This window comes from Sturnus vulgaris, chromosome 5, assembly GCF_052056855.1.
Source record: "Sturnus vulgaris isolate bStuVul1 chromosome 5, bStuVul1.hap1, whole genome shotgun sequence".
Taxonomy (NCBI): domain Eukaryota; kingdom Metazoa; phylum Chordata; class Aves; order Passeriformes; family Sturnidae; genus Sturnus; species Sturnus vulgaris.
The window spans coordinates 20,267,124-20,292,248 of NC_142247.1; the positions used below are offsets into that span (position 1 = coordinate 20,267,124).

Here is a 25,125-nt window from a genome sequence, read left to right on the forward strand (position 1 = left end):
GGGCTTAGGCATAATTCTGTACAATCTCCTCAAACTTCCTGAAAATGCACTATCAAAAAATAGATTAAATGTGGAAAAAAATAGTTCTTCCAAAATTAAATTGCTGAACTGAATTTTCTCCATAGTCTGCCATACTGAAAGAAAACTAGAGAAGTGAATAGTCATTGGACTGATGTATGGCTGATAAACTCTTTTTTGAAATGCTATAGTATGTGTGCCTCTATTTTCAGATAATGGCTTAAAATGTGTGTGTCTTGGAAAGGCATTCAGAAGGTGACCTGTCAAAAAAAGTAATATCCATACTATTAATTTGGGTAAGAAAATCTGATTTTTTACTCTAATTGCTATATTCTCAAGCCTTTAAATATCCTTCCTTGTACTGGTATGAGTGGCAAAAATTATTTAATTTTTTCAGCGGGAAGTGGGGAAGAGAAATAATCTGGTGCCATATTGTACTGCACAACAATAAATCTAATAAGGCCTGCTAGGCCCACTTCTGTAATCTAGAATAGATTTGAAAGGGGCAGCAGAGGTTCCAGCTATGGATTCTAACCATGCTTCAGGAGCTGGTATCACATACATATAGAAAATAAACAAATTGTGAGTAATTGTGAACTAGTCATTTGGCATGGAATAATGTTTTAAAGAACAACTTCAGATGTATGCTTGAAAGAATATTTATCAGGCGAAAGCAAAGTATTTTGAAGTTTCAAAAGAGCAGAATTAGCAATTTTGTGTTGCAGGGTGCAGTTGAGAGTCAAGCTAGTTTATTAAATAGCTGTGAGAAAAACAGAAAGCATTTCTGATTTAAGAATGAAAGTATCTTTTCACAGACCTATGGTACATGCTGTGGTGAAGAAACTCAGGGAGCAGAGACAGAAAGGAGCTGTTCTTCTCCTTATGTTTTTATCAGCTTCCTATTAAGAGGACACTGATGGTGTCCCATTGTTCAGCATATGAAAGTATTAATTACTTCTTTCGTTTCCCTCCAGTGGTTTTTTTCTTTTTTCAGTCTATTCATGAATAATGATATAATACTATTCCAGGCAGTTGGAATTAATTAGGATTTCAAATTTCACATAGTCCATTTTTTAGCATTTGTTATGTCAGACTAAATCTTAAACTGAGGAGAGTGAGGTGCATTTAGGGTTAATATTAAGGCCATATTCTTTCCTCATAGGAGAGCATACATAGAAATGGAAAGGCTTATACAATGGAGAAAGAGTTCAAAACCTTTATAGTTAGTTTTTACAATATTTATATTTAAAAAAAAAAGTTAAGGCCATCTCAGCCTTCTTGTAACCAAAATGTTTTGAACTTCCAGTTACATAAAGATTTCAAAGCTCTGTTAGTCAATAAGGAAATCAATAGATGCAGCACACTTCAGTGTAGTTAAAGCAATTCCTAATACCATTCAGCGTTATATGTAAGCATTTGTACCACTTCCTTCTTGTGAATAACATCCTGCATCTTTAGTTGCAAAATTATCAAGTTTAGAAGTGTGCAGCTGATGGGCTTCTGGATCATAGCCAATTACTGGCAGACAAAGTCAAACCACAGCAGATAAAGTCATTGATGGAAATAAACAAAGAACAAGTTATTGCTTATTTTAAAAGATCAATTTCTTTAAAAGGCATAATGCAGCATAGAAAAATCTTAGAAAGTTTGTGTGTCTTTGTACTGTGGTATAAGACCATAACCTTTGTGTTTTTACTGTTTTTATTTGTGATTTTACTGTTTTATTTTCTTTAGTATTTTTGTTTCATTGTCTTTGTTTTTGGCAGTGGTTGCAATCATCTAAGGGTACAGTTACAATTGTCTCACTCATCCATCTTTCCACTCTGTTTATACCTAAAGTAGGAAAGTCTTATCCAAGAAAGTTTTACAAATGAAACACTGTTTACAGACCTGTTTACTTGTAGTTCCTGCTTGTTCTGGTACTAGACTGAAGTTGGCTGTGGAATTACTTTCATAATCCAAAATACAAAATTAATATTTGTTAACATATTTTCCAGAGGTCTTGTAGTAGCTCTGTGTAGAGTTAATAGCTTTCACTAGTAATTTCATAAGATAGGAAAATAATTTTAAAACTATATGTTGTCTTCATTGTTTGAACTCCGAGTTCAGCTATTTTTATACAGTTAGAAAAGGACCATATAATTGGCAGAAATTAACTAGATACAAAGTTTCTAGTAAGCTAATTTCCCTTTTGTGATGTTACATTTTCCTTAAATTATTTTAAAAATTAGTTTAACCTAGGTATTTCTGTCAAAATCTATAGGTATAGACCCATTTTCAGAGCCAGCTAGCTGCTCAGGATCCTGTATGTCACTTAGCTAGTTATTGCCAAGTATTTCCTTTCTGAAAACAGCTGAATTATTAGATTTTCTTTAGAGATTCACCTAAAAATAAATTTTCTTGAGACAATCCAAAAGCTGCAACTTGAAACTCACAGGATGCACAGATTTTGGTCTCCTGCAGGTGTCCTAGTTGATATATGCTATAGAGGTCTGTGGTTTGGGGCTTGATTTTTGGGTGTTGTTTTTTTAGGGGGTGGTGTTCCTTTGTTGTTTTTGCTGGGTCTTTTTTTGTGAAGTGCCATGGGTAAAACTTTACTACCGGCTGGATTTGAAGGTAAATTCCACTTTAACAGCTGTTGAGAAAGATGAACTTTAATACACAACATGTCAGACATAATTGCCAGAGATTTCTGCCAGAATGGCAAGTAGTTCCCTTGAGTCTATAATTAAACATTTAGATGAATGTGTTTTCATGTACTTAAGCTTATTACTTTAAGACATCTCTGCATATTAAGTAGTATTTTCTGACTTTTATTTTATCCTGTCAGTACAGACAATGAAAAAAAAAGTATAAATATGTGTGTCTCTATCTATCTATCTATCTATCTATATAGATATATATATATATATATATATATATTTTAGTCTGCAGGCAAGTATGACAAGTTCTACTTCCCTGCTTTCTGACCACCACCTACCTAAGAACCTGTAAGTAGTTTGGAGGATTTACTTAGCTGCTGTATGTTTTGGAGATGTAAAGCTGTTTGTACTCAAGCAAGTAGGCTCTTGGCTGTGTTTTCAGTCTTGTTGTCCTATATAAGTAACGTATAGTCTTGAAAGCCTCCTAAGGGTGTCTCATTAATATCCAGTGTAAAAATACCCTAGGGTGTTTTCCAATTCCTATTCAAGAATCAAAGCACTAAATTAATACTGTTTAAAAATGACTGAAGAAAAACAACAATGAACCTCTGTATTCAACTTTGCCAGTCCATCACTGACTATCTATTTTATGTGAGAGATGTCTGGTCAATGGCTTCCTGCATGCACAGTTGGGAATTCTCCTTTTCCTTTAAAATATGTTGTCTACTTCAAATGCAATTGGTAATTTTCAGCATATGGGGACCATTAGCAATATTGAAGCTGGATATAAGGCTTAACTCGTTAAATCACTTTAGAATGTTGCATCTGTTTTTTTACCCTAGTGTTAACACCTGGATCAGTTTAACACCAGCACAGAAGTTTAGGACATACATAGCTGTTAATTTTGAAAACATCTGGAATTTTTTTGTGTGCTCATGCATGTACATGTGCACGTGTGATTGGCTGTATCTCTGGCATTTTTAGGTTTGGTGAATAAACACTCAGTGATTCATGCTCAAGGTGTGTACTGACCTGTGGCAAATAAGTGATTTATGGCAGAGGCAGAAGCATTGTTTCGAGTGGATTAGAAATGATGATTTCGTCTTTACAATTTCTTGTCTTTCTCCAGCTTTCTGTTTCTGAAGCACTGATAACTAAATCTAATTCCTTTCCTTTCCCCTACCCCCAGCATGCCCATTTGTTATACACTGAATAAGATAGCCCATTCTCCTGGGATGTGTGAAATGGGCAGGCATTGCAAATTGAAGAAAACAAGTTCCCTGCTTGAGTGTGCAATCCTGCTCAGAGGCTGCTTGGAAGTAAAATGTCAATTGTGTTGGAATTTTGAGAAATGACTTTCTCAAGTGACCGGCTGCCTTTTAGCGAGAGCAGAGTTTGCAACTCTGGTGAAGAATGATGAGTTGCTTCTCTTATGCCCATTAGCAAAATTGGACTAATTTGCAGTACATAACCTCAAGGTAAACTGTGAGTGAAGCAGAAAGCAAGGCTAATACGGTGTTTGGTAATTTCCTTTATCCCAGAATCTTTTCCAGAGCCAGCAATTATTATCATTTTCTATCTGTGGAGAGGCAGGGTGGCTGCTCCCACAGGAGGCTTTACTGGAGACAAGTTCACACTACTACCAGGCTGTGAGGAAGTGTTGCTTTCAGAATTTCTGCTGGAACTGGAGACCAAGCAGGGTTAACAGCTTGGTGATTCAGCAACTAGAGAAAAAACAGAGCCTTGCCACAGCCAGGAGCCAGGGCAGCCCATGCCCTGGGCATTGGGCACTTCCCTGGGGAAGGGCAGGCTGGGATGCAGGTTCAGCTCAGCAAGACCCTTGCAGGGTAGGGTCTGGGTAACTGAAGGCTGGTCCTGCTGAGGTGTCCCTGGGGCAGGGGCTGATAGCCTTGGGACACTCACACATCATTGGGGACCTGACATGAGGTCATGGGACTGTGGGAAGGGTGTGGGAATCTTGGGACGGGGGTCAGGCTGTCAAGACTCATTAGTGCCCTTGGAACCATATGGAAAACATACAGCCAGAAATTTTAACTTTATTTAAAATTTTGATCTGTAGAAAATACAGCATTTGATGTGACTAAACAATGAGTAAGGTGGAACTGTCAGCTTCTGTATTCTTCATGCTGATGGCAGATAATGGAATTTGTTGGGTTTACATACACAAGAAACTAGGAGTATTATGCAACTGCCTGCTGAAATCCATACCCAAATACAATTTGATCAATACTCTATCTTCAGGGCTTCCTTTTGATTTTTTTCTTGTGTATGGGGCTTTTTTTGTTGTCTGTTTCTTTGTTTTAATCTTTAATATGGACAGGTCTAAACAGAAAAGGATCAAGGATGCATGAAATTTGTTGCTAAAGCTGTGAATAAGATGTGACTGAATTAATACCTTTGGAATGTACACTAGGTTTCTTTATGATGCAAACAGTTTACTTTTGGTAGGCATGAGTTCAATATGAGTGTCTGCTGCATGAAAACTATCAGCTTAGAAGGAAAAAGAAATAATAAAAGCTGCCATTTCCTGGGAACAACCTGGGAACTGTCTGGGCTTTTTGTAGAAGCATGCTCTGCCTCGGAGGAGAGTGGTTGTGCTGGCCATGTTGTTGCCACTTACTTTCTTATTACTTCCCCAAGAAAAAACACTTCGGCAGTTCAGGGTTTCAGCTCTAAATCCTGACATCTGATAGCCATTCTTGGAAGTTTGTTGTCTAATATATTATGTTTTTCTCTGAGAAAGGACTCTTTCTTGCCTGACACCTGCTTTATTTTTGCTAAATTCCTAGGTTTCTGATAGTGGTTCTGAGCGTTATACTACAAACAGAGGAATTTGATTTCAAGAAAGGACAACACAGAAGGATATGATAAATAATGTGGAAACAGTGATCTTGTTTTTCTCTAGTGTTCTTTTGTGACTTGCCGAAAATGAGAAAAATGTGTGTGGGGTTGGGAAAACAAATACAGGCAACCTAACCCAATGCATAAGCAGAAGTCAAAATGAAAATTTTCAAATATTCTAAAAAGCATCATCAGATCTTTAAAGGATTTAAGCTGACCTCTCTATAACCTCTGTGTGCTCATAGACAAAAGGACATGCTGAGAGGAAGCGTGTCTGAAAGCATTACAGCAGGATGCTTGGACAATGGGAATGCTGAGCTGTGTGGTATTTGGAGTATTTGCATGGAGATTCTGTGATGCAGTGTATCAGTTTTGAGCATTTTTCTTCCCAGGACAAGATAACATTGCTGAAATTAATATCACCAAAAAAAAGAGAATTTGCATACAGGTTCTAAGGAAATGGAGAATGTGAGGAGAGTCTTGAAGTATGAATTAGTCATGCACTTTAAATGGCTTAAGTTTCACACCTTTTTTTTTTTCCTTCCTAATATGAATTGAAAAATTAATAATATAGGACAGTATTTATGGTACGGTGGATAGAGTTTTTTAATGGAGAATGAGATATAAATAATCTCTCTTGTTTAGTATTTTGAATAGAAGAGTCTTGATCGGGCTGGATTCTTAATTACCCTAATAAAATAAATGCTAAATGAGTTAAGCTCAACAGTAACAACAATGCATCTTTAAATAATTGCTTAAATACAAGTAACTAATTAAATTCTAGTCATCTCTTTGCACGAAGCAGGTCTCACACCTTCTCCCACTGCATAAATCTAAATGCAAATCTTTGGATTTGTGCAAATACTGTAGGAAACAGATTTTTACAGTAATGAATTAGACATAGAGACTGCTAATGGCTGGCATGAGTTCTTGCCAGTGTGGTTGTAAGCATAAATTCTGGAAGCTGCAGCATTTTTTTTCTAAGCAAGCTGACAGACATGAATTCATAAGCTAGTGCAATGTAAAAATGTTTTTTTCCCTCAATTGGAAATGCGAGAAATTTAAAAAGAAAGTGTATTTTATTCTGTAAAATATTCTGTTGTCTGTCTTCAGCAAAGTGTTGTAGAAAATGTTGTCAGTCAAAATACGCACAAGAAAATTATACAAGGGGAGTGCCCTGTCAAGAAGCAGAAAATTGACACTCCTACCAACTTCTGTATTTATTGCTTATTCATGTTAGCAAAATCCATTCCAATATCTAAATTAAAATTTCAGTATAAAAGACAGTTGGGGTTTTAGTTCAGATTTATGGAGGATCCATTGTTTCAACAATAATGTTTGCAAGATTTTCATATTTCTTTTACATTTTAATTACAACTCATCAAATCTTAACTGATTACTCCTGGGTTAGATTCAGAAGAATGTCACTGAAGGGTGTTTTAATTTAATGGAAACAGCATAATGTCTGTTTCTAATGTTTTAAAAGCCAATTTATATGGAAATTTTGCTCTAGAAGGAAGTCAATAGATACGTAGTTTTTTAACACCTCCTGTTAACATTCAAAACTTGAATTGAAGCAGCACCAAAGCAATGCCATTATTTTTCTTGTAGCAGTATGATTGCATTTTCACAGCCTTTCATTTGTAGCCATTTTGTTCTGCTAAAATGAAGTTTTTATTTGTCTTTTGTAGTCGAGCTATCAAGACAAACCAGGACCTTTTGCCTGAGACGCCGTGGATCCATATCTTCTACAATGACTTTTGGGGGACGCTGCTGACTCACAGTGGGAGCCACAAGTCCTACAGACCTCTCTGCACACTTTCCTTCCGCATTAACCATGCTGTTGGGGGAATGGACCCCTGGGGCTACCACCTTGTAAATGTCCTCTTACATGCTGCAGTCACTGGCCTTTTCACAAACTTCTCCAGGATTCTCTTTGGCGATGGGTACTGGACCTTGATAGCAGGCCTGCTGTTTGCATCTCATCCCATCCACACGGAAGCCGTAGCAGGGATTGTAGGGAGGGCAGATATTGGAGCCTGCCTCTTCTTTCTGCTTTCCCTCATGTGTTACGTGAAGCACTGCTCTACCAGAGGTTCCTCACCAAGTACTTGGGGCTGGATCTTGGGAGCAGGGCTGTGTGCCGGATGCAGCATGCTATGGAAGGAGCAAGGAGTGACTGTTCTGGCCATTTCAGCTGTGTACGATATCTTTGTATTTCATCGACTGAAAATGCATCAGATCATTTCTGCTTTATACAAGGTGAGTCTCCTTTGTGGTATGCTATTTGTGAGGCACCATTCACTGCTAAACAGGTGATAAGTGAGTTTTTGAGTACACAGTATTTCTTAGTAGTTTAGTCAACTCCCAAAAATAAGTTCAAATGTTTAATGCTGAAAGAACACTTGAAGAGCTTTATTAGTGTCTTTTTACATTTTGTTTAAGCAGTATGCTATTAGCCGTTGCTGTTACTCGATGCTGGGGATGGGTTTTTTCAATTACTTTCCTTAGTTCCAGCAGCTCCCTCATTCTCTTTACTGTCAAGCACTGGATATCTGACTGCCTTTTGCAAAGAATTCATTCATGCTCTTATCCTCTTGTATCTTGCAAACTCAGCTTAGTTTGGTCAGGCGTGCAAATGCAGCAGCTGATATCATCAGCTTTGCTCCCTGAGGCAAAGATAAAACTCTTATTGTTCTACTTTAACAGAGATGCATAGGACTTGGTGCATGCCTTTGGCATTTTTTTCTTCCCCTAGTAGGAGCTATGATTAAATGTATTATTGCCTTAATAAAACAAGTATTTCCTATTTTTTAATAGGAATTATTTCTTCTTCTTCTCCAAGAACATACAAGTAAAATGAGCAAACAAACAATCTCACCAAACCCCCTAGCTTCCCACTCACAAAACTGTGTGTATTTTAGTGGTACTCAGAAACTCCAGTTAAAACCAAAAGTCCTTAACAGCAGTTGCTGTACAAATGAGTAAGCTCAGTATATGTAATTTTCTTTTCAGTGAAATGGTTGTCTTTCAGAAAAATACTGTCTTGTCAAAAGGATAACAGTGTTTCATATGGACGTGTTGTCACATTTTTCAGTGAGATGTAGATTGCAAGAATGTATTTTGTTTCATTGCTTTTATTTGTCTCAAACACCTTGATTTGAAAATTTTGATTTCTCGTCCAAATGGATTGAAAAGAAATTGTAGATTTTGATAAAGCAGTGATGATTTCTCTTTGTACAGACTGTATAGCTGTAATATAAAAAGAAAGTAGTAGTGTAAAAAAACCAAAACACCTAGTCACTTGTAATTTCCTCTTAAACTGCTCTAAGGTGTTGATTTATTTATTATGCTCTTTTCTGAAAAATGGAAAAGGAAAGAATAATTTCATATATATACATACACATATTTGGGTCTTTTTACTCATGTATAATGACATATGTAAGACTTCTTAATGTCAGTAGCCAAATACTATATGGCACATTGTGCATCTAACACTGAGCAGAATTAATTAATTGCATTAATTTTTTCCTTAAAGTACATCTACAACAGCCGGCTTTTTACTGAAAGCCACAAAGGTGAGACTTTTTCAAGTGCTTCAAGAAGTTCAGTTAATAACTCAAGTGTTGCTCTATCTTATGGAATTAAACAGTGGTAAAAACATTAATATGACAGAAAATTCTGAACATCTAGAAAGTTCTTATTATTGAACACTCATTGCTCAAATCCAAAGTCTTTGCCGATGTTTCTGATGAACTTTTAATTGAGAAAAGCTTGTTCTCACCTCTTTCCTCCTTTTCCATACCAGCGCCAGAGTAAAATTGGTCCAGAAGAGACCTGAATGACACAGGTGAAATCCAAGCTTCCACATCCTAACTTTTTGAACACAAGGTCTCTCTTCCTAAGTGTGTAGCTCTAAATTTGGACACCTGGCTTGTGAGGTTTTTTTGCACCCAGCATCAGAGTTGTCTTGGACAGAAAGTCAGTGTCTTTGAAAATTTATTTTTTCAACTGTAATGCTAGAAATAGTAATTTGTAGATTACAGACGTTTGTGGAGATTTGATTTTTGCTGGAGACAGTTTAACAGGGAGAGACTACATTGAATGATAATATGAATATTTTGGTTATTGGCCAGAAATGCATTTTTTAATTCACTAAATTACTAGGCTGCATGTTTCTTGCAGATATGTTCAGGCTGAGTGCTGTTCAGCCTGAACAAATTAGAAAGAATTGTGTCCACAGACGTGTTCTGGAATTTGTTCTTTGTGTTTTCCTGATGTAATATTGGGAGAGGGCAACTTCAGAAGAAAGGGGAAAAAAAGGCATCGAAAAAGTCAGTTGAGGAAAAAGTTGTAGTCTTTTGTAGGGTGTTAGAGGGCAAAGAAAGAAAAATTATTTAAAACTTGGTGAGCTCAAGCCTGTGCTACCTAAGTAAGCAGTAACTGAATGCTTTGTGATGGAACAGTAGAAAGGTCCTTTTGGTCTACCTAACCTTTAGCTCAGCCCTGTCCCACTGAGCTGATAGAGCTGTATCCTAGACTGTGCTGCAAACCCAACTGAGAGGAAATGCAGGCAAAAAAACAACCTTTAAACGGCTCACCCCAAATATCCCAGATACGTCTTTTAGGAGTTACTTTAAACCTGAATCAGTTCAGTTGTATTCAGTCCTTGCATTGTGCTACAAATAGCTGTACTGACTAAGAGTGGGAGGAAAGATGGAGTGTGGGCACAGAAACAAGGAATGGAGAGAGATGAATTTGGAGGAGGGGATGGTTAAGGACCTGGGCTGGTATGCTGCCAGACTGTGGCTTTCAACTTTGAAAAGTACGACATTTTTTAGAATATACCACTGGGGAAAATGAGACACAATTATTTATGTTTAAAGAATAGTAGAACTACTGACCATCTTCAGGATGGTCAGGAAAGTATGAGCTGGTACAAGCAACTTGAAAAATGCTCCAGCTGGTGGTAGGATATGGTATTGGGTGACAAGCCTATTTTTATCCATTGTGTTTTTATCTTTGGGCCAAGTATGCAATGATATAAAATGATGGCTACTACACAGGACCAGTTATCGTGTGCATCCTTATTTGTCACATCGAGAACATGAAAACATCCCAGTGCAATTAAAGTAAACTGGCAGGGCTTCTAAACAAGGTAGCTGCAAAACTGGACCACTAGCTGAGCAGATTAATGCTGTCCCTTATTTAGAAGCTATTCTTGAGGCATCTTAAAAATATATATTGTTGCCACTTATTAAACTATCCAGCTCTTTCCTCTGTCATCTATGTACTGGTTATTCAGTAGAACTTGGCTGCTGATTTTTTTTCTTTTGCCAAGTCTTGTATTCCTGTCTGCCTGTGATGCTCTCGCTCTGGCTGGAAAAGTTGTCAGTCTGGACTCTATTTCATTTGGTTAGCTCTATTTTATTCTGACTGGCTGACAAGAAGGTATGCACTGCCTTTGAGTTAGAAGATTTTAATGGAATTGTATTTATTGCAGTCATAAATGAGTTGTCTGAAATGAGAGTAATTGAAAAAGTGGTGTTCTACTGGGGTAAAGCATTCCTTGTGGAAGTAAGTTATTAGACTTCTGTTTTATTTTTCAAGATTCTAGACCTTGAGTAATTTCCAGCGTATGTTGCATAGCAGCTATGCAGATTGATTGAGTTGTCAGCTGTGATAGGTATTAGAGATTGTACCTGTCAGCAGCTGGAGTTGTGCAAGTTAAACCACCAGAGGTGTAGGACTGGGAGGGCGAGCTTGACTGTGAGAGAGAGCTGTGATCAAGTTTGTTATTACAGAAAATATGCAAATACAGAGGCTTAATTGTTTTGTACTTGCAATATTTAGCTTGAGTGCAGAAGCATTAATCAACAGTCTTCTGTTCAATTAACAGTACAAAGCTAATATAAACCCTACTGTGCTGCTCTTTTTTAATCTGGTGGGTTTTTTAGGTTTTCTTTTTGTTTGCTTGGTTGTTTTGTTGTTCTTTTTAAGCTGTGAGTGGATCTAAATAATATCAGCAGTTTAAAAGGTGGAGCAAATGCATATAAAGCTCATTTTTAATATAATGGTAATGATAAAGTATTTATTGCTCTGTGGCTTATGTATACAAACTGCCATACAGGAATAACTAAACCAGATGTAAGTTCTACTAATGTTGCACTGCTACAGTACAGTAACATTTTACCAGATCAACATATTGTTAGTACAGGGGGTTTGTTATACCAAAATAGGGAAATGTATCTTTTCCCATCAGTTATTTGATTAAAATCTCCCCCCAGGAGGTCTGTCTCACATGTGGAATTAGTTATTGGTGTCTATAGCTTAACATGAACCACAAATTTGATTGCAGGATGCATTATCTAGCCTCCTGTGCTATTATAACAGCATCGGTTTTGTAAAAGACAATTTTATTGGAGGCCTATGTTTTATTTAAGGTAATGATGTAAACCTGGGGCCTCCATGGATGACGTGGTCAACCACCAAACCAAGTTTTATAATACTGTACTTTCTTTTATGGTCTTGGAATGGTCTTACTTGTGAGTGATATGCTGCTGGGTATTAGATAAAGCTACTGATTTTTGAGAACACGCTAAACTTCACATAGGCTACTTTCTGCTTTTTTTAGTCTTTGAAGTTGCTACTTTTAGGACTATTGTGTTTTGAAAAACAATGTCAAAATAAAATGCTGCTCTTGATTTAAATTTGCAGTTTTATCGTCTTCTGAGTAGCTCTAAAGCCTTAATAATGTAGTAGTCAGCGTTTTTTATTGTTCATCTCTTCTCCATTTACAAGTTTTGCTGTTTTGCAGTATTTCATCATTATTTGCAGTGTTTCATCATTATTTAAAATCTAATCAATGGTTTATTTTCTACTCATTTCCCACCATCTAAGGAATTTTATTGTGCTGAACTTGCCCAGAGGTGTTGATATTTTGGCACAACTGATTTGAAACCTATTATTTTGTAAGTTATTTCTCTTTTGGGTGGGCATGGTCCAGTCTTTTCTGCATGTCTTTGAAGTATAGTATTTACAGTGTTTAGACTGTTAGGTCAGCAGCTACTCCCTTGCAGGACAGACTTCATCCTTGGAGTCAGATATTTAAATATGCTTTTCATAGAGATGCTTTTATTACAGTTAAAAATAATAAATAACTTACAGCTTCAAAACATGACTTGTCCTCTCATGGGTTCATTTTGTCTAACAAGAGCCACATATTCAAGTGCACTGAGCTGTTAAATATTGCATTTATGGGCTGGGTAACCCTTAGCATTTCAAGAACTGTGGAAGAGATTGGAGGCTCCATTGCCAGCTGGGGCCCCGTTTATCCCAGCATCTCTCATTCTGCAGCAGTCAGCTGGGGGTTAATTTTCCTGTCAGCTTTAAGGCTGTACAAAATGCTGAAAATGGTGAGACGAATGTGCCTGCACATACATTGCTCATATTTGTGGATGAGCCAGCCTGATGCTTTTCTCTTCACTCGGCTGGATGGCAACAGCATGAGGCCTGTGTGGTCTTGACCATCACTCCCCCCATCCCACCAGATATTTCCTTGACAAAAGAAGCTTTTTCCAATTTACTTCTCCCTTGACAATTTCAAGTAGCTAATACTGCTGTTTCCTGTAGTTCCCACAGCTCCTTGCTGCTTTTCTGTTTGATCCTGAAATAAGAAAAGCAAGATTGGCCTCCACTATCTTCTCAGTGATATTGATCTCCTGCAGGTCCCTGTGATGTCAATGGAGCGGTACTGAATTGGACATCAATATGTATAAATAGCTGTATAAATAGCTTTTTTTTCTGAAAATATTTTCATGGGGTGATTTAAACCACTGGAACAGATCACATATGACAGAAATACAGCATCCTAAGGCAAATTTATCAGAGTTGTATCTTGTTAAAAATGAGGAATCATAAGATGTCTTGCTGAAGTCGCTGACACTGGCATAATAGGGATTATATTTTAATATTAAATCTGTAGTGTCTTCATTGGAAGTGCCACTAAAATCCTCATTGCTTTTATCTATCCACTTGAAGTCTACAGTAATATTTAGGAGCCTGTATTTGAGAATGCCTCTCTAGAAGGATGATAAAGGCAGTCTTCTTTAATAAATGAATGAGTAAGTAAAGAGAGAAGGCTTTTCATATTTACAGGAATTGTGGAGAACCTTTAATTTACCAGAGAGGTTAGTTTGCCAGAGAAAGGTTGTTAGTGTCTTCAGTCCTGCATAGGATTTGTACTGCATAGTAGCATACAAAGAATGCTGTATTGCTCCATTCTTCCCTGTTGTGGTTTAACCTCAGCCGGCACCTCAGCCCCACAAGGCTGCTTGCTCACTCCCTCCCCTTAGAATAGGGAAGGGGAAAACTCAGAGACTGAGATAAAGGTAGTTTTGATAGGTAAAGCAAAAGCTTTGTGTGCAAACAAAGCAAGGAATTAATTCACCGGTTCCCATGGGCAGAAGGGTGTTCAGCCATGTCCAGGAGAGCAGGGCTCTCATGCACTGCTGTTACTTGGGAAGACAGACACTACCACTCTGAACATCTGCCCCTGCCTGCTTCTTCCATTAGCATTGTATGCTGGGCAGGATGCCATGTGTCTGAAACATCCCCCTGGACAGCTGTCCTGGCTGTGCCCCCTCCCAGCTCCCTGTGCACCCCCAGCCCCTCGCTGGTGGGGTGGTGTGAGGGGCAGAAAAGGCCTTGATGCTGTGTGAGCACTGCTCAGCCATAGCTAAAACATCCCTGTGACATCAACACCATATTCACCACAAATCCAAAACATAGCCCCATTCTAACTACTACTATCCCAGATAAAATCAACACATTCTCCCTGACTTAAAAGGAATCTCTTTAAGAGGGACAAGGTAAGAAAGTTTCCACAGGCTTTGTGTAGTTTTTATAGTTTTTGTTAGCACTTATTTTTCATTCTGAGGTTACGTGCCAATTGCTGACATCACCAGCATGACTTTTTCATGGTGGTTTTTCGTTACAGGGTATTGGGGGGCTCGCTACTTTCAACTCTACGAAATATTTGCAAATAATATCAATCAGAAAATGTTACTCTCCTAATTTTCAATGTTTTCATAATATTTAAGGAACTAATTGAAAGCACCAAGCTTATTGTATTGTCTAACAACTGAGTTTCAGAATATTAGGCATTATTACAGATGTAGATTTTTCTTCATCTTAGTGATTAGTTAGGTCCCTAATTAAAGAAACTCTGTAAAACTGTTTTCCCAGAAGCTGACAATTTTCCTGTTTAAGATATCAGTATTAAAGAACAGTTAAATTTCATGCTTTTTGATAGGGTTAGTCAATGTTTAATACGTTTAATACTTAAATGTATTTTGTGCTGTGATAAGGGGACTTGGGTTTCTCCAAACTTAGCGGGATAATAAATACATGTAGCTTTGGCCAATCATCAGTTTTCCATTTGTTCACTAGCTAGAAAGCTGTCTTCCTTTCCCCTCTGGCTCTGCTTCTCCCATGGGTCAGTTGACCGGGTATTGGCCACAGAATGGGAAAAACACCATGCAGTGCTAAAGCTCAGTGGTGTTTTAATGAGTTAAACATTTCCTGGTGTAATTCCTTTTGTGCAGATTTGCTTTGGGAATTACACCTTTCTGGTTAAACCTGGTTTAGTGCCATGGTTCAAGTGCATGCATTCATGGTGGTATCCATCAAGTATGGACTGTGTTTGTTAAATGCACACCGAAAGTTTATACCTGTATATTCAATCATAAGTACTTCACATTAGTCTCCTAATGTCATGTTTAGACACCTAAATGTCCTGGTTTGATGAAGTGTGGAATGCTTGTAGCTCCTGCTGAGCTTTACCTAATGAACCCATTGCACTTGGTCAATCACAGCTAAATAGCAAGCTAAACCTCTTGTCCTCAGAAGTCAGGGCATACAATAATAGTGTCAGAAGAGGGAAAACCTGGAAGTACGTCCTCAATCAGAATCGGATAGATCAGGGAGCAGGTGCAGCTTCTGAATGCTCTGAGTTCTGATTTCCAGCAGTTTGTTACAGCACCTTTGGGAAAGATAAGACTCTGAGAGTGTGAAGGTCAGGCTCCTGTTTTTTCCTAACTTTGTTCATCTAACTTTCAGCACTCTAGTCCTCTGACAGCATTGCCCGAGTCTATTCTATAGAGCTGCATTTTCAGTTGTGTTCCTGGAGTCCAACCCATGGTGCATGAACATGAGCTCTGGTTCTGAACCTGAGAGAACTTATTTTGAAGGAACAAAACCATCCACAAACCCTGAGCCACAAGGGAGATTTTTTTCTGACGTTAGGTTTAATTTTGAATTCTCTGGCTTATGCTCAGTTTTATTTAAATCCTAATGATTTAATGATTACATACATGCTTTTTCTAAGTGAGTGGTTCTAAACATTAACCTGTGTAGGCAGTTAAAATATTAAAAAGGGAGGAAGTATAAGTGTATGAGATTTATAGTGGAAACAGCCAGTTGTGATAGAAGACAGCAAACATTTTCTGGCATATTTACTGGAGGAACTGAACAATGTTTTGTACCTATTGCATGTATTTCTTTTTTCCAGCTGCAATATAGATTATGTATGGGGAGGGAAGGAACCCATGCTTGCAATTTTGTCGCTGTCTTTATTGGTCAGTTACTAGGAGGTGAAATTCCAGCCTCACTAACCTTGAATGTCACTTATAAAAGAGTACAGTATCTCTTGACACTGTATGATGTGATAGTCCTCACTGGGAGAAGGAGAAAACAAAATATATTTTATTCTTGAGTTTCTAGGAAACTAACTGAAAATGTGCATGAGGAAATTATGTTAAAATTATCCAGAAGATTTTGGGGGAAGGGAGAGAGAATTTTTGTACTTGGCTTTTAAATGCCAGGTAGAACATATGTACCATTTTATGATCAGAAGTGTAAGACTGAATTTCAAACACATACACAGATTTTTTTTAAGGCTGTAGATTTGATTAGGTTGTGCAAAAGTCAGAGCTTCTGTGACATTTTAATCACCAAAATCTCATTTTTCTCCTTGACAATAAAATATGGAAATAAATTCCCATAGCAACAAAGTCTTTAAAGTGAGTGTAGGGACATATTGAGTTAATAAAGGCAATGAGGGAGCAAGGGAAAAGCGAGGGTAGAATTGTATTGAGTCTCTGTAAATTATTCCTCTCCCAGAAAATAGGACTTTGGGGGTTTTGGATAAATTTTTTGCATGTTTTAGTCTGTGTGTTTTAAAAGTATCCTGGGCAGCTTGTATTGCTGTAGAGTACAATGAAGGTGGCATCAATAGCAGTGTTCATTTAGTAGGGATTTTGGGATTATGGTTTATTCTTAAAATATGTTTTTTATAGTTCTATCTCTATACTTGGAAACTTTTCTCCTTAAAACATTAATAAAAGCAGCAAAACATCACCACAAAATAGCTCTCACAAGTTTTAAAACCGAAGAGATTCCAATTTTAAAAGCTTTAATTCTTGCTTCTTTGGATTACTTCATATATAGTATTTTTGTCCGTTTGTAATTTGAAATCTGTGGAAAGTCAGCATTAGCAATCTTGTGATTTTTCTTTGTTTCTTTGTTTAAACAATTACATTTTTGCCTCTCTAATCTGAGCTATTAGCCAAGAACTTGATAGTTTGTGGGTAACTCTGGGTAGGAATATGGATTCAAAGATACCAGGTTCCATGATTATAGAATCCTGTTTAGTTGCAAAGAAAATCCGAAGGATAATTTCTTCCAGAACGAAAACTGCAAAACTATGTACCTTTATCACAGTTCTAAATCCCTTTCAGCTCAAAGGTACCTGGATAATATATATTTTTATCTTGCTTTCTTTGTACCTTCTCTGATCTATTACTAATTCACATATGTACAATACCAACCCAACTCAACCCTCCCCGCACCCAGCTAGAAAAGGAAAACATCCTCCCAAAAAAGAAAGTTTAAAAATTCCCTCAAAACAAATAAAAACCCCCAAACCACATCCTCTCCCATATATCTTTGATTTTTGTTCTGATAGTGACATTTTTGCTTGGAAGATCACAATTAATTTTTTTAGTTAACTTCTGTAAAAGCTGGCTAATTTTAGGGACTGTGGTACAGACTAAAAAAATGGATTTAAAAGCAGGGTAAGTGGGTAGGGTCCTTGGCTGCCTCATACTAGAGTAATAGTAGTGCACAAAGTTTGAGGCTGGCCATACAGTACATATCTGCTGATTTTATAATTTGACCTAAGTATTTATTTTTGTCAGGACATCTTGTAGTCTAAATGAATTAGCACTGTTATCATCTCAGGCCTTTCGAAATAAGAAGGAAGTGTTGATCATTTAGAGGTAAACCCTGGAAAATGTTAATTTGTTTTCTGTTTTGCAAATCTTAGAAAAAATCTTTTCAGAATTTAATCTCTAATACCAAAGTGTAAAAAAGGGGAAGAAAAATTCCTTACTGGCTTAAAATTGTGCTTTATACTTGATGTTAGTAGAATTATGTCCTGGCTGCAGTTGTGGCAGTGGGATCTGTAATCCCACTTTTTACCTGCAGTTACACTTTAGGTACTATATGTAACCTGAATTTTTAGGGAAAAAAAAAAACAAAACAAAAAAGAAGAGCAAGCACAATTAATATCTGTTTATATTTTAATTATTGGTTTGATGGCTCTGTGTTGATGTATTTTGGAGATGTGGTTTCTAAATGCAACTTCAATGGATTTTAAAAAAGGTGCTTTTTCTAATTTTCAGGCCAGAAAATTGCACTCCAACATAGACCACCATATGTATATGGTACTATATTAGCCATAGACTCTATTCAATAACCATTTCTGCCTTGGCACTGCTCTGCTCATGGTATGCCGTGTTGTCATCAATCTGTAGCAAAAAAGGTTGATGTGTCCTTGTGCATTCAGGTTGGTCTTCAAGGCTCTGAAATACCCAGCTGGCTCCTCTGTGCTCTGATAAAAACCCCTGGAGCCATCAGATGAAATGCTGAAGATGCAGGTGTCAGTGTAGCATCTTCACTGTTAATTTGCCTTATTCCAATTTGTGACTGCATATCTACATCCAGTAAGGAGGTGGTATGTCTGTGTAATCACTACAAGGCATAGATATGTCCTTCAGTTATAGCCTGGTTTTCTACTGGAAATGAATTCAGTCTGAGACTAAAACCTTACTCTGAAGCAGCAGAGATTTATTAGTAGGTTTATTAATGAAGACAGTGCTCTTTGACTTAGTCTTTATTGCTCAGTGTTTTTAGCTTCAGATCTATACCAATCCTAACTAAAACGTTTGATTTTCTCCTTGCGATGTTTAGAATGAAAGAATTTCAGTGCCTGCTTAAGTCCAAGTCTTTGAATTATCTGCTGAAATTATAAGGAAAAAAGGGAGAAAGTAAAGGTCAGAAAAAAGTGCATTGATTGGAAAGTTGAGTGTGTGAAAATTTGGGAGCCTATACAGGTCAAATATCTTTGTATTAATCAGCAGAATTGCTCTTATCAGCCAGGTGGTACAGCTCCTTTTCTCTGTCTGTGTTGTATGCAGTGTTTGTACTTTTTCTTGTATATTTTGGCAGAGTAATGAAAAGTGAATTTTTAGAAAATCTTTTTTGATATCTGACTTTCCATTCCATGGCATTGGTGGTTAGCAACTAACATACTGCCTCTGTGGGGTAATAAATTCATGTTTTAATACAGTTACTTGTTTTGCTTGTAGTGTAGCAGACAGCTTCAAACCCTCAGGGGGAGCTTTATAAGTCCGTCTGTCAGGACTCTGCTTTGCTATTTCATCCTCTGGGCATGGTTACAGTATTTTGATTAAATGTTATAGTACTGTGATACACAAATAATTTAAAATGCTAATATTTTTTCTAAAAAAAGGTATTTAAAAGAACCCCAAATGTACATGTCTGAAAATGCAGGCTTTTTTTGTGAGTCCAAAAACCATACTGCTTCACGTCAACAGATATCTTCTAAGCCTGTCAACATGAAGAGATGCAGCAAAATGGCTCCAATATTTTCTAACTAGAAATAATAGAAGTATTTTTTAAGGAAGTTAATTTTTCTGCGCATTAAAGTAAATAATTAGATATTTTTTCATCATTTTCCCCCCATGTTGGTACTGTCAGTAGCTGTGAAAATTTAAGTCTAAACTTTAATGTTTTCTATATGTAGTTTTTTGGTAAGCTGATATATTCTGCCAGTAGCTGGCTGCTACAGCCAATTCTTAATTGCAGAAATACAAACTTCTTGTGAAAGCCTACTTATGTGTAAATGCCCTGACAGCCAGAGGACCAGCCTGGAGTGTCCTGGGGGGCATCAGCCACAGCATGGCCAGCCAGGCAAGGGAGGGGATTGTCCCTTCTGCTGGGACAGCCTCACCTTGAGTGCTGGGGGCAGTTCTGGGTGCCACCATGTAAGGAAAGATCTTAAAAAGAAAGATCTTAGATCTTAGAGAGCATCCAAAGGGCAGCAACAAAGATGTGAAGAGCCTTGAGCTAAGCTGTGTGAGGAGTGTCTGAGGTCACTGGGTCTGTTCATCCTGAAGGAGACTGAGGGGGGACCTCACTGCAGTTACAGCTTCCTCATGGGGGGAAGAGGAGAGGCAGACACTGAGCTCTTCTCTGTGGTCACCTGTGACAGGACCTGAGGGAATGGCCTGAGGTTGTGTCAGGGGAGGTTTAGGTTGGATATTAGAGAAAGGTTCTTCACCCAGAGGGTGTTTGGGCACTGGAGCAGACTCCCCAGGGAAGTGGTCACAGCACCAAGCCTGACAGAGTTCAAGAAGCATTTGGACAGCAGGCACACGGTGTGATTCTTGAAGGTGATTCTGTGCAGGGCTAAGAGGTGATATTGATGCTTGTGGGTCCCTTCCCATATGTGGGTCCCTGCAGCATATGGTTCTGTATGTTGTCCTTTTGCTAGAAAGAGGATCTGAAAAGGGTAGGGGCTTTTTTTGTTTTGACATACTAGATTCAACCCCTGTGCCTCTTTGCACCTTGCCCATCTGCTGCAATTTTTATGATGCCAAATGCTTCTTTAACAGGTGCTCTGTTGAGGCCAAATACACGTTTGGAACTGGAAGGGGGCCGTGATTTTAATGATGTGCAATTTCCAAGTGGCTTTAAGAAATCAGAATGATTTGCTTCTGAGGAATTGTAATTTGAAACTAATGATCACAGATGTTCACTCAGGTATAAGAAATAATTACCATACCTAAATTCAGGATACAACTTTGCCATTCCTATCTTCCACTTAACGCTTCAAAGTATTGCTAACTTACGCTATTAGCTGTTACTTCAGAAGATGCCTTTGGGATTGCATTAAAGAGGGTTTATAGCCCTGTGTTTTGTGAGGACATATGCAACCATTTAGGAACTACCACCAAAAGTTGATTAGAAATACGGACATGAAAATTTATTTGAAGAAAGTGCTAGTTAATGCAGGGGATTTGTTTGAAAAAATGACAGCTCTGTAAAGAAATTTTGGATGGTGGTGTTGTGAAATACAAACCGGATGTTAAAAGAGGCATAATTTGAAGATGCTGATTGTGGAAGTGTGTCCTGCCATATCTTCCTAAAGATAAGGATCAGTGAATTCAACCTGAATATCTGTTTGCTGTGGTAGGAGAGAAACTGTCATTGAAATCAATTCAGTGGGCTGTGTCATTCTGCCATAATTCAAGAACGAAGTTATTTCTTGGTATATAACCATTCTAATATTTAAAAACCAAAACTTTTTTCAGAATTTTCTCCACATGAGATAATTATGGGTAAAAAAGTTAGAAACCAGACAAAGGCAGCATAAAATTGTGGGCTGTATGCTTCTATTTTTTTTTTTAAAACCAGAAAACAAAATATGCAAGTTTAGCATGATTATGACAGTTCACTGTTAATTTATAAATAATTGAATAATATAAACATAATTCCTGAAGGGACTTTCTTTGATGTTCTCTAGCAAGGAATGAACCTCTTATACTGGGTTGTCAGAATATTCCTTCAAATTAAGATGGAAGCTTTTTATATGGTGTGAACAGAGACAGATTGGAAAGGTTCATTACCGGGAGGGAAAAAAATAGATAAATTGTGGAAGTGGAATGTGTTCCTAATTCATAGTCTGATATCTTAAGATCCATGCTTTGTTGGAAGTTGTCCTATAAAAATGTAAATCTTAAGCAAAGAGAGATGTAAATAAAAGTTAGCTGTAGAAGCTTATTGGCAAGATATGTTAGTCCAGACTCTGCCATAAACATACAACAGATCAGGCCAAGATGTGAACAAGATCTTTATTTGACTAGTTTCTGCAAAACAGGCCTTTGCTTTAGAAGAGCAATACAGGCCAAGCCTAAACATTTTTAATTTATACGTGCCAAGACTGTAAATTTGCTGTAGAAGGCTTTCTTTTAGGAAAGACAAAACCCAATTGCTCTCATGTTAGCTCTGTACTGTCCCAAGAATCCAACTCTTTTTGTTTTAGTGTGGTCAATGATAACCTAAAGCCAAAAGTTTAAAATCTTATCTAAATATGTAATCTTTAAAATTCCAGCAAGGAAATGAAGTAGGAAAAAAGTGCTAAACATGAAAGACCTTCTAATTGCCCATATAGCTCTGAACTGTGTGAAGAGTTACTTTGTCAGTAAGATTGAACAGTATGTATGTTGCTCTCTAGGTTTGTCTTACTAGAAAGGATTTAAAAATGTATATTTGACCAATCTTTATACTGTCAACTGTTATTTGGGGAAATGTTATAAACTGATTAGAATGCCTAGACAACTAAGTGACAGCAGATTTTTTTGAGTTCAGGGGATAAGCTGAAAAAAATCCATCATATTTTAATATTTTATTGTTTATCTCTGGATATTACCAAAAATTACTCTCAGAAAGTTATGCTATCATGTCTCTCTCCTGTCAAGCAAATCATCATAAAAACATGTGTGAAGCACTGGGAGGTTCTCACTTTCTCCACCTGTCAATCCTGAAAGGGAAAATACCGTCCCTCAAAATTAGTGAATGTTATGATACATTTTTACAGAAACCTGAAGCTCCCTGCCTTCTGTTCTATGAACTACATTTTGTATGATGCTGCTTTAAAACCAAACTTGTCAGTCTGAAGGTAACATCATTAATAAAAGTTGATCAGTCACTATATTTTTAATGCAGTGTTCAGACCCCAGGGCACTTCTCAATTAGCAATCAAGAGTAAAGCTTGTTATCTGCATCACTGACATAGCTTAAGAAAAACTCAGTGTGAAAAGATAAGCTGACAGTTCCAGTGCCTCATCTGTACGTGCACCCATGACAGCTGGTAGCACATTTCAGGCATGAACCAGGAAAGTACCACCCTGTCAGCCCAGCACTGTAAGGGGTACCAGGGTCTGTCACAATCACTGGGGGCTCCAGGAATCAAGGGAATGGACTGGTTTATCAGCATAATTCCTTGTGTGGAGGGGCCAGGGGACAACATATTTAGAAGCTTTCTTCTAAGAACCAAACAGCTGATACCAAGTACTGGAAGCAGATAATTTGTTATGAGTCAGAGAAATAGAAATACATTAAACCCCATGTCTGGCAATTACAGGTGATTAGCATAATTGTTTCCTCCTAAGTTTCCTCCATTTCTAGTTCTTCAAGTTGTTTTGTAGTCTAGAAGGAGCTTAATTTCAAAACTCTTCCTGATAAAACTTGAAACTGGGAATTTTTAAACGTCTCAGTGTTAATTTCTTCCTACCTATTCAACAAAATAACATTTTTAATACTTTCCTCCCAGTATCTTTCTAAGGTGGCCTTGACAAACAGATGTTAGTTCCACACATACTTCCAGAATTTATAGCCTAGCTATAAATGTTGTTTAGATCAAATTTTAGCGCAGATCATAAAGTGACAGAAAATAGGTTTGATGTTCCTGAACTACAGATAAAGTTTGCTAATTTTCTATCTCACAGAAGATCCTTAGCAAGTTAACAATCTCTGGACAGTGTTGTCTCAGAAACTAGTTTTAGTGTAAGCTTATTTTAAAAGACAGAGATTGCATTAATATGCTTGAAATTTCTGTTCACGTTTCTACTTACTTACTTTAGTGTCCATCAGTGAAGGAGAAGCCAATTTGACAGAGGAACAATGTTCTCAAAGGTGAAGCACTTAAAAGCTTAATTAAAATTGTAATAGGAATAGAGAAGAGACGACTTTCCCTGAGAGAAAAATAATTCAGGAGCACCTTTTTAGATACTGGAAATCCAAACAGCAGCAACACATTTTGAGTTCTGTATCAGCCATGAAATCTCTTGCCATGGTGTGTGCATTCAGGGGAAAGCACTGATTCATTAATGCTAATGTTTGCAAACTAATTGTGTGTAGATGGCTTACACATTTTTTTGTTTGTTTGTTTCTTTCCCACTCTTCCAGAAATACATAAGCTTTATGCTGATACATATTCTTACTCCCCAAGGGCAGAAGTAGGGAGGTATTCTGTTGAAACATCTAAATTGAAAACAAAATTTCTTTCAGTCCTCACAACTGATACTCAAAACCTTCCTCATTCAAAATATTCAGAAACAAACAGCTGAATAGGATTTGACAGAAGGTGTGTTTTCAGTCTGTTTTTAAATTTTTAAAAAAATTTTTAAAGGCAATGCTCAAAACCAATTGCTGAGAAACTAGTCCTCTCCATACAGACCTGTGCTCACTATGACCCAATTCTTGTTATATTCTGTTATAATTTTGCTTTTGCATGGGAATTCCAAACCAATAGTCTGTGTGCAGTTTTTAGGAATGTTTGAATCCTATGCATGCACATGAAAATTCATTTTATGCACTATGAAGAGAAATGCTCATCAGTTAGTTGAAAGATTCTCCAGTTTGTGGTCAAAGTTTTAAATACTTATAGTAGCTATTAAAAGTGTTCTTTAGGTTTTCTTGTATTTATGAATCACTGCATAAAGGAGTGATGCTTAATCTTTTGTTTGACAGAGTCACTTAATCCTTTAATTTTGCCAGTCTGCTTAAAAATGTTACCAAGATGATAATTAGCAATTGTTTTTCCCTTTTTTTTTTTTCTTTCCTTGTAATATTTAAGACAGAATATTCTCTATGGCTACTTGATCAAAGTTCTCAATCCCTTGTAGGTTTTCTAAAGCTACTTGAGAGCTTTCAAAAAAATGTGTTTCCTTTTGCTTTGAAAATAAAATAATTGGCTGTAGTTACAGAAATGCTTTTTGAAAATGGTAAGCAATTTTTAAATGGTTTAATATTTTAGAATAATAGATTTCGTTTTGCTTTGTTTTCTTAATAGTTACAGAAGCTTTTCTCAATTCTAGAAAATGTGGTGAGGAAAGGGCAGAATAATGTTACTCCTGTTCTTGTAGCTGGTTATAACAGAAATTCACCAGAAAAAGGAATGTTTATCTCACAGGGCAGTGCTCAAAAGTATAGATTTTCCCCTGAGTAATCTGACAATATTTGCCTTTTCCCCTCTGTTTTAGTATCTCTGTTGAAATACTTTCCATGTGCTGTGTTTACCAACATTAAACTGCTGTGGCAAGATGAGAAGGATTTTTAAGAATGTCAGGTTCTGTCAGCTTCTACCATTGACCCACTATTACACTAGACAAATTCA

General features: G+C 37.2%; 1 protein-coding gene across 1 annotated transcript in view; it reads left to right on the forward strand.

Moving 5' to 3' along the window:
• Positions 1–25,125, forward strand: part of TMTC2 (transmembrane O-mannosyltransferase targeting cadherins 2) — a 233,093-nt gene that overhangs the window by 91,442 nt on the left and 116,526 nt on the right. Inside the window, exon 2 of the mRNA XM_014888760.2 lies at positions 7,214–7,784. Coding sequence (XP_014744246.1) covers positions 7,214–7,784 — 571 coding nt within the window. The remainder of the gene's footprint in view (positions 1–7,213; positions 7,785–25,125) is intronic.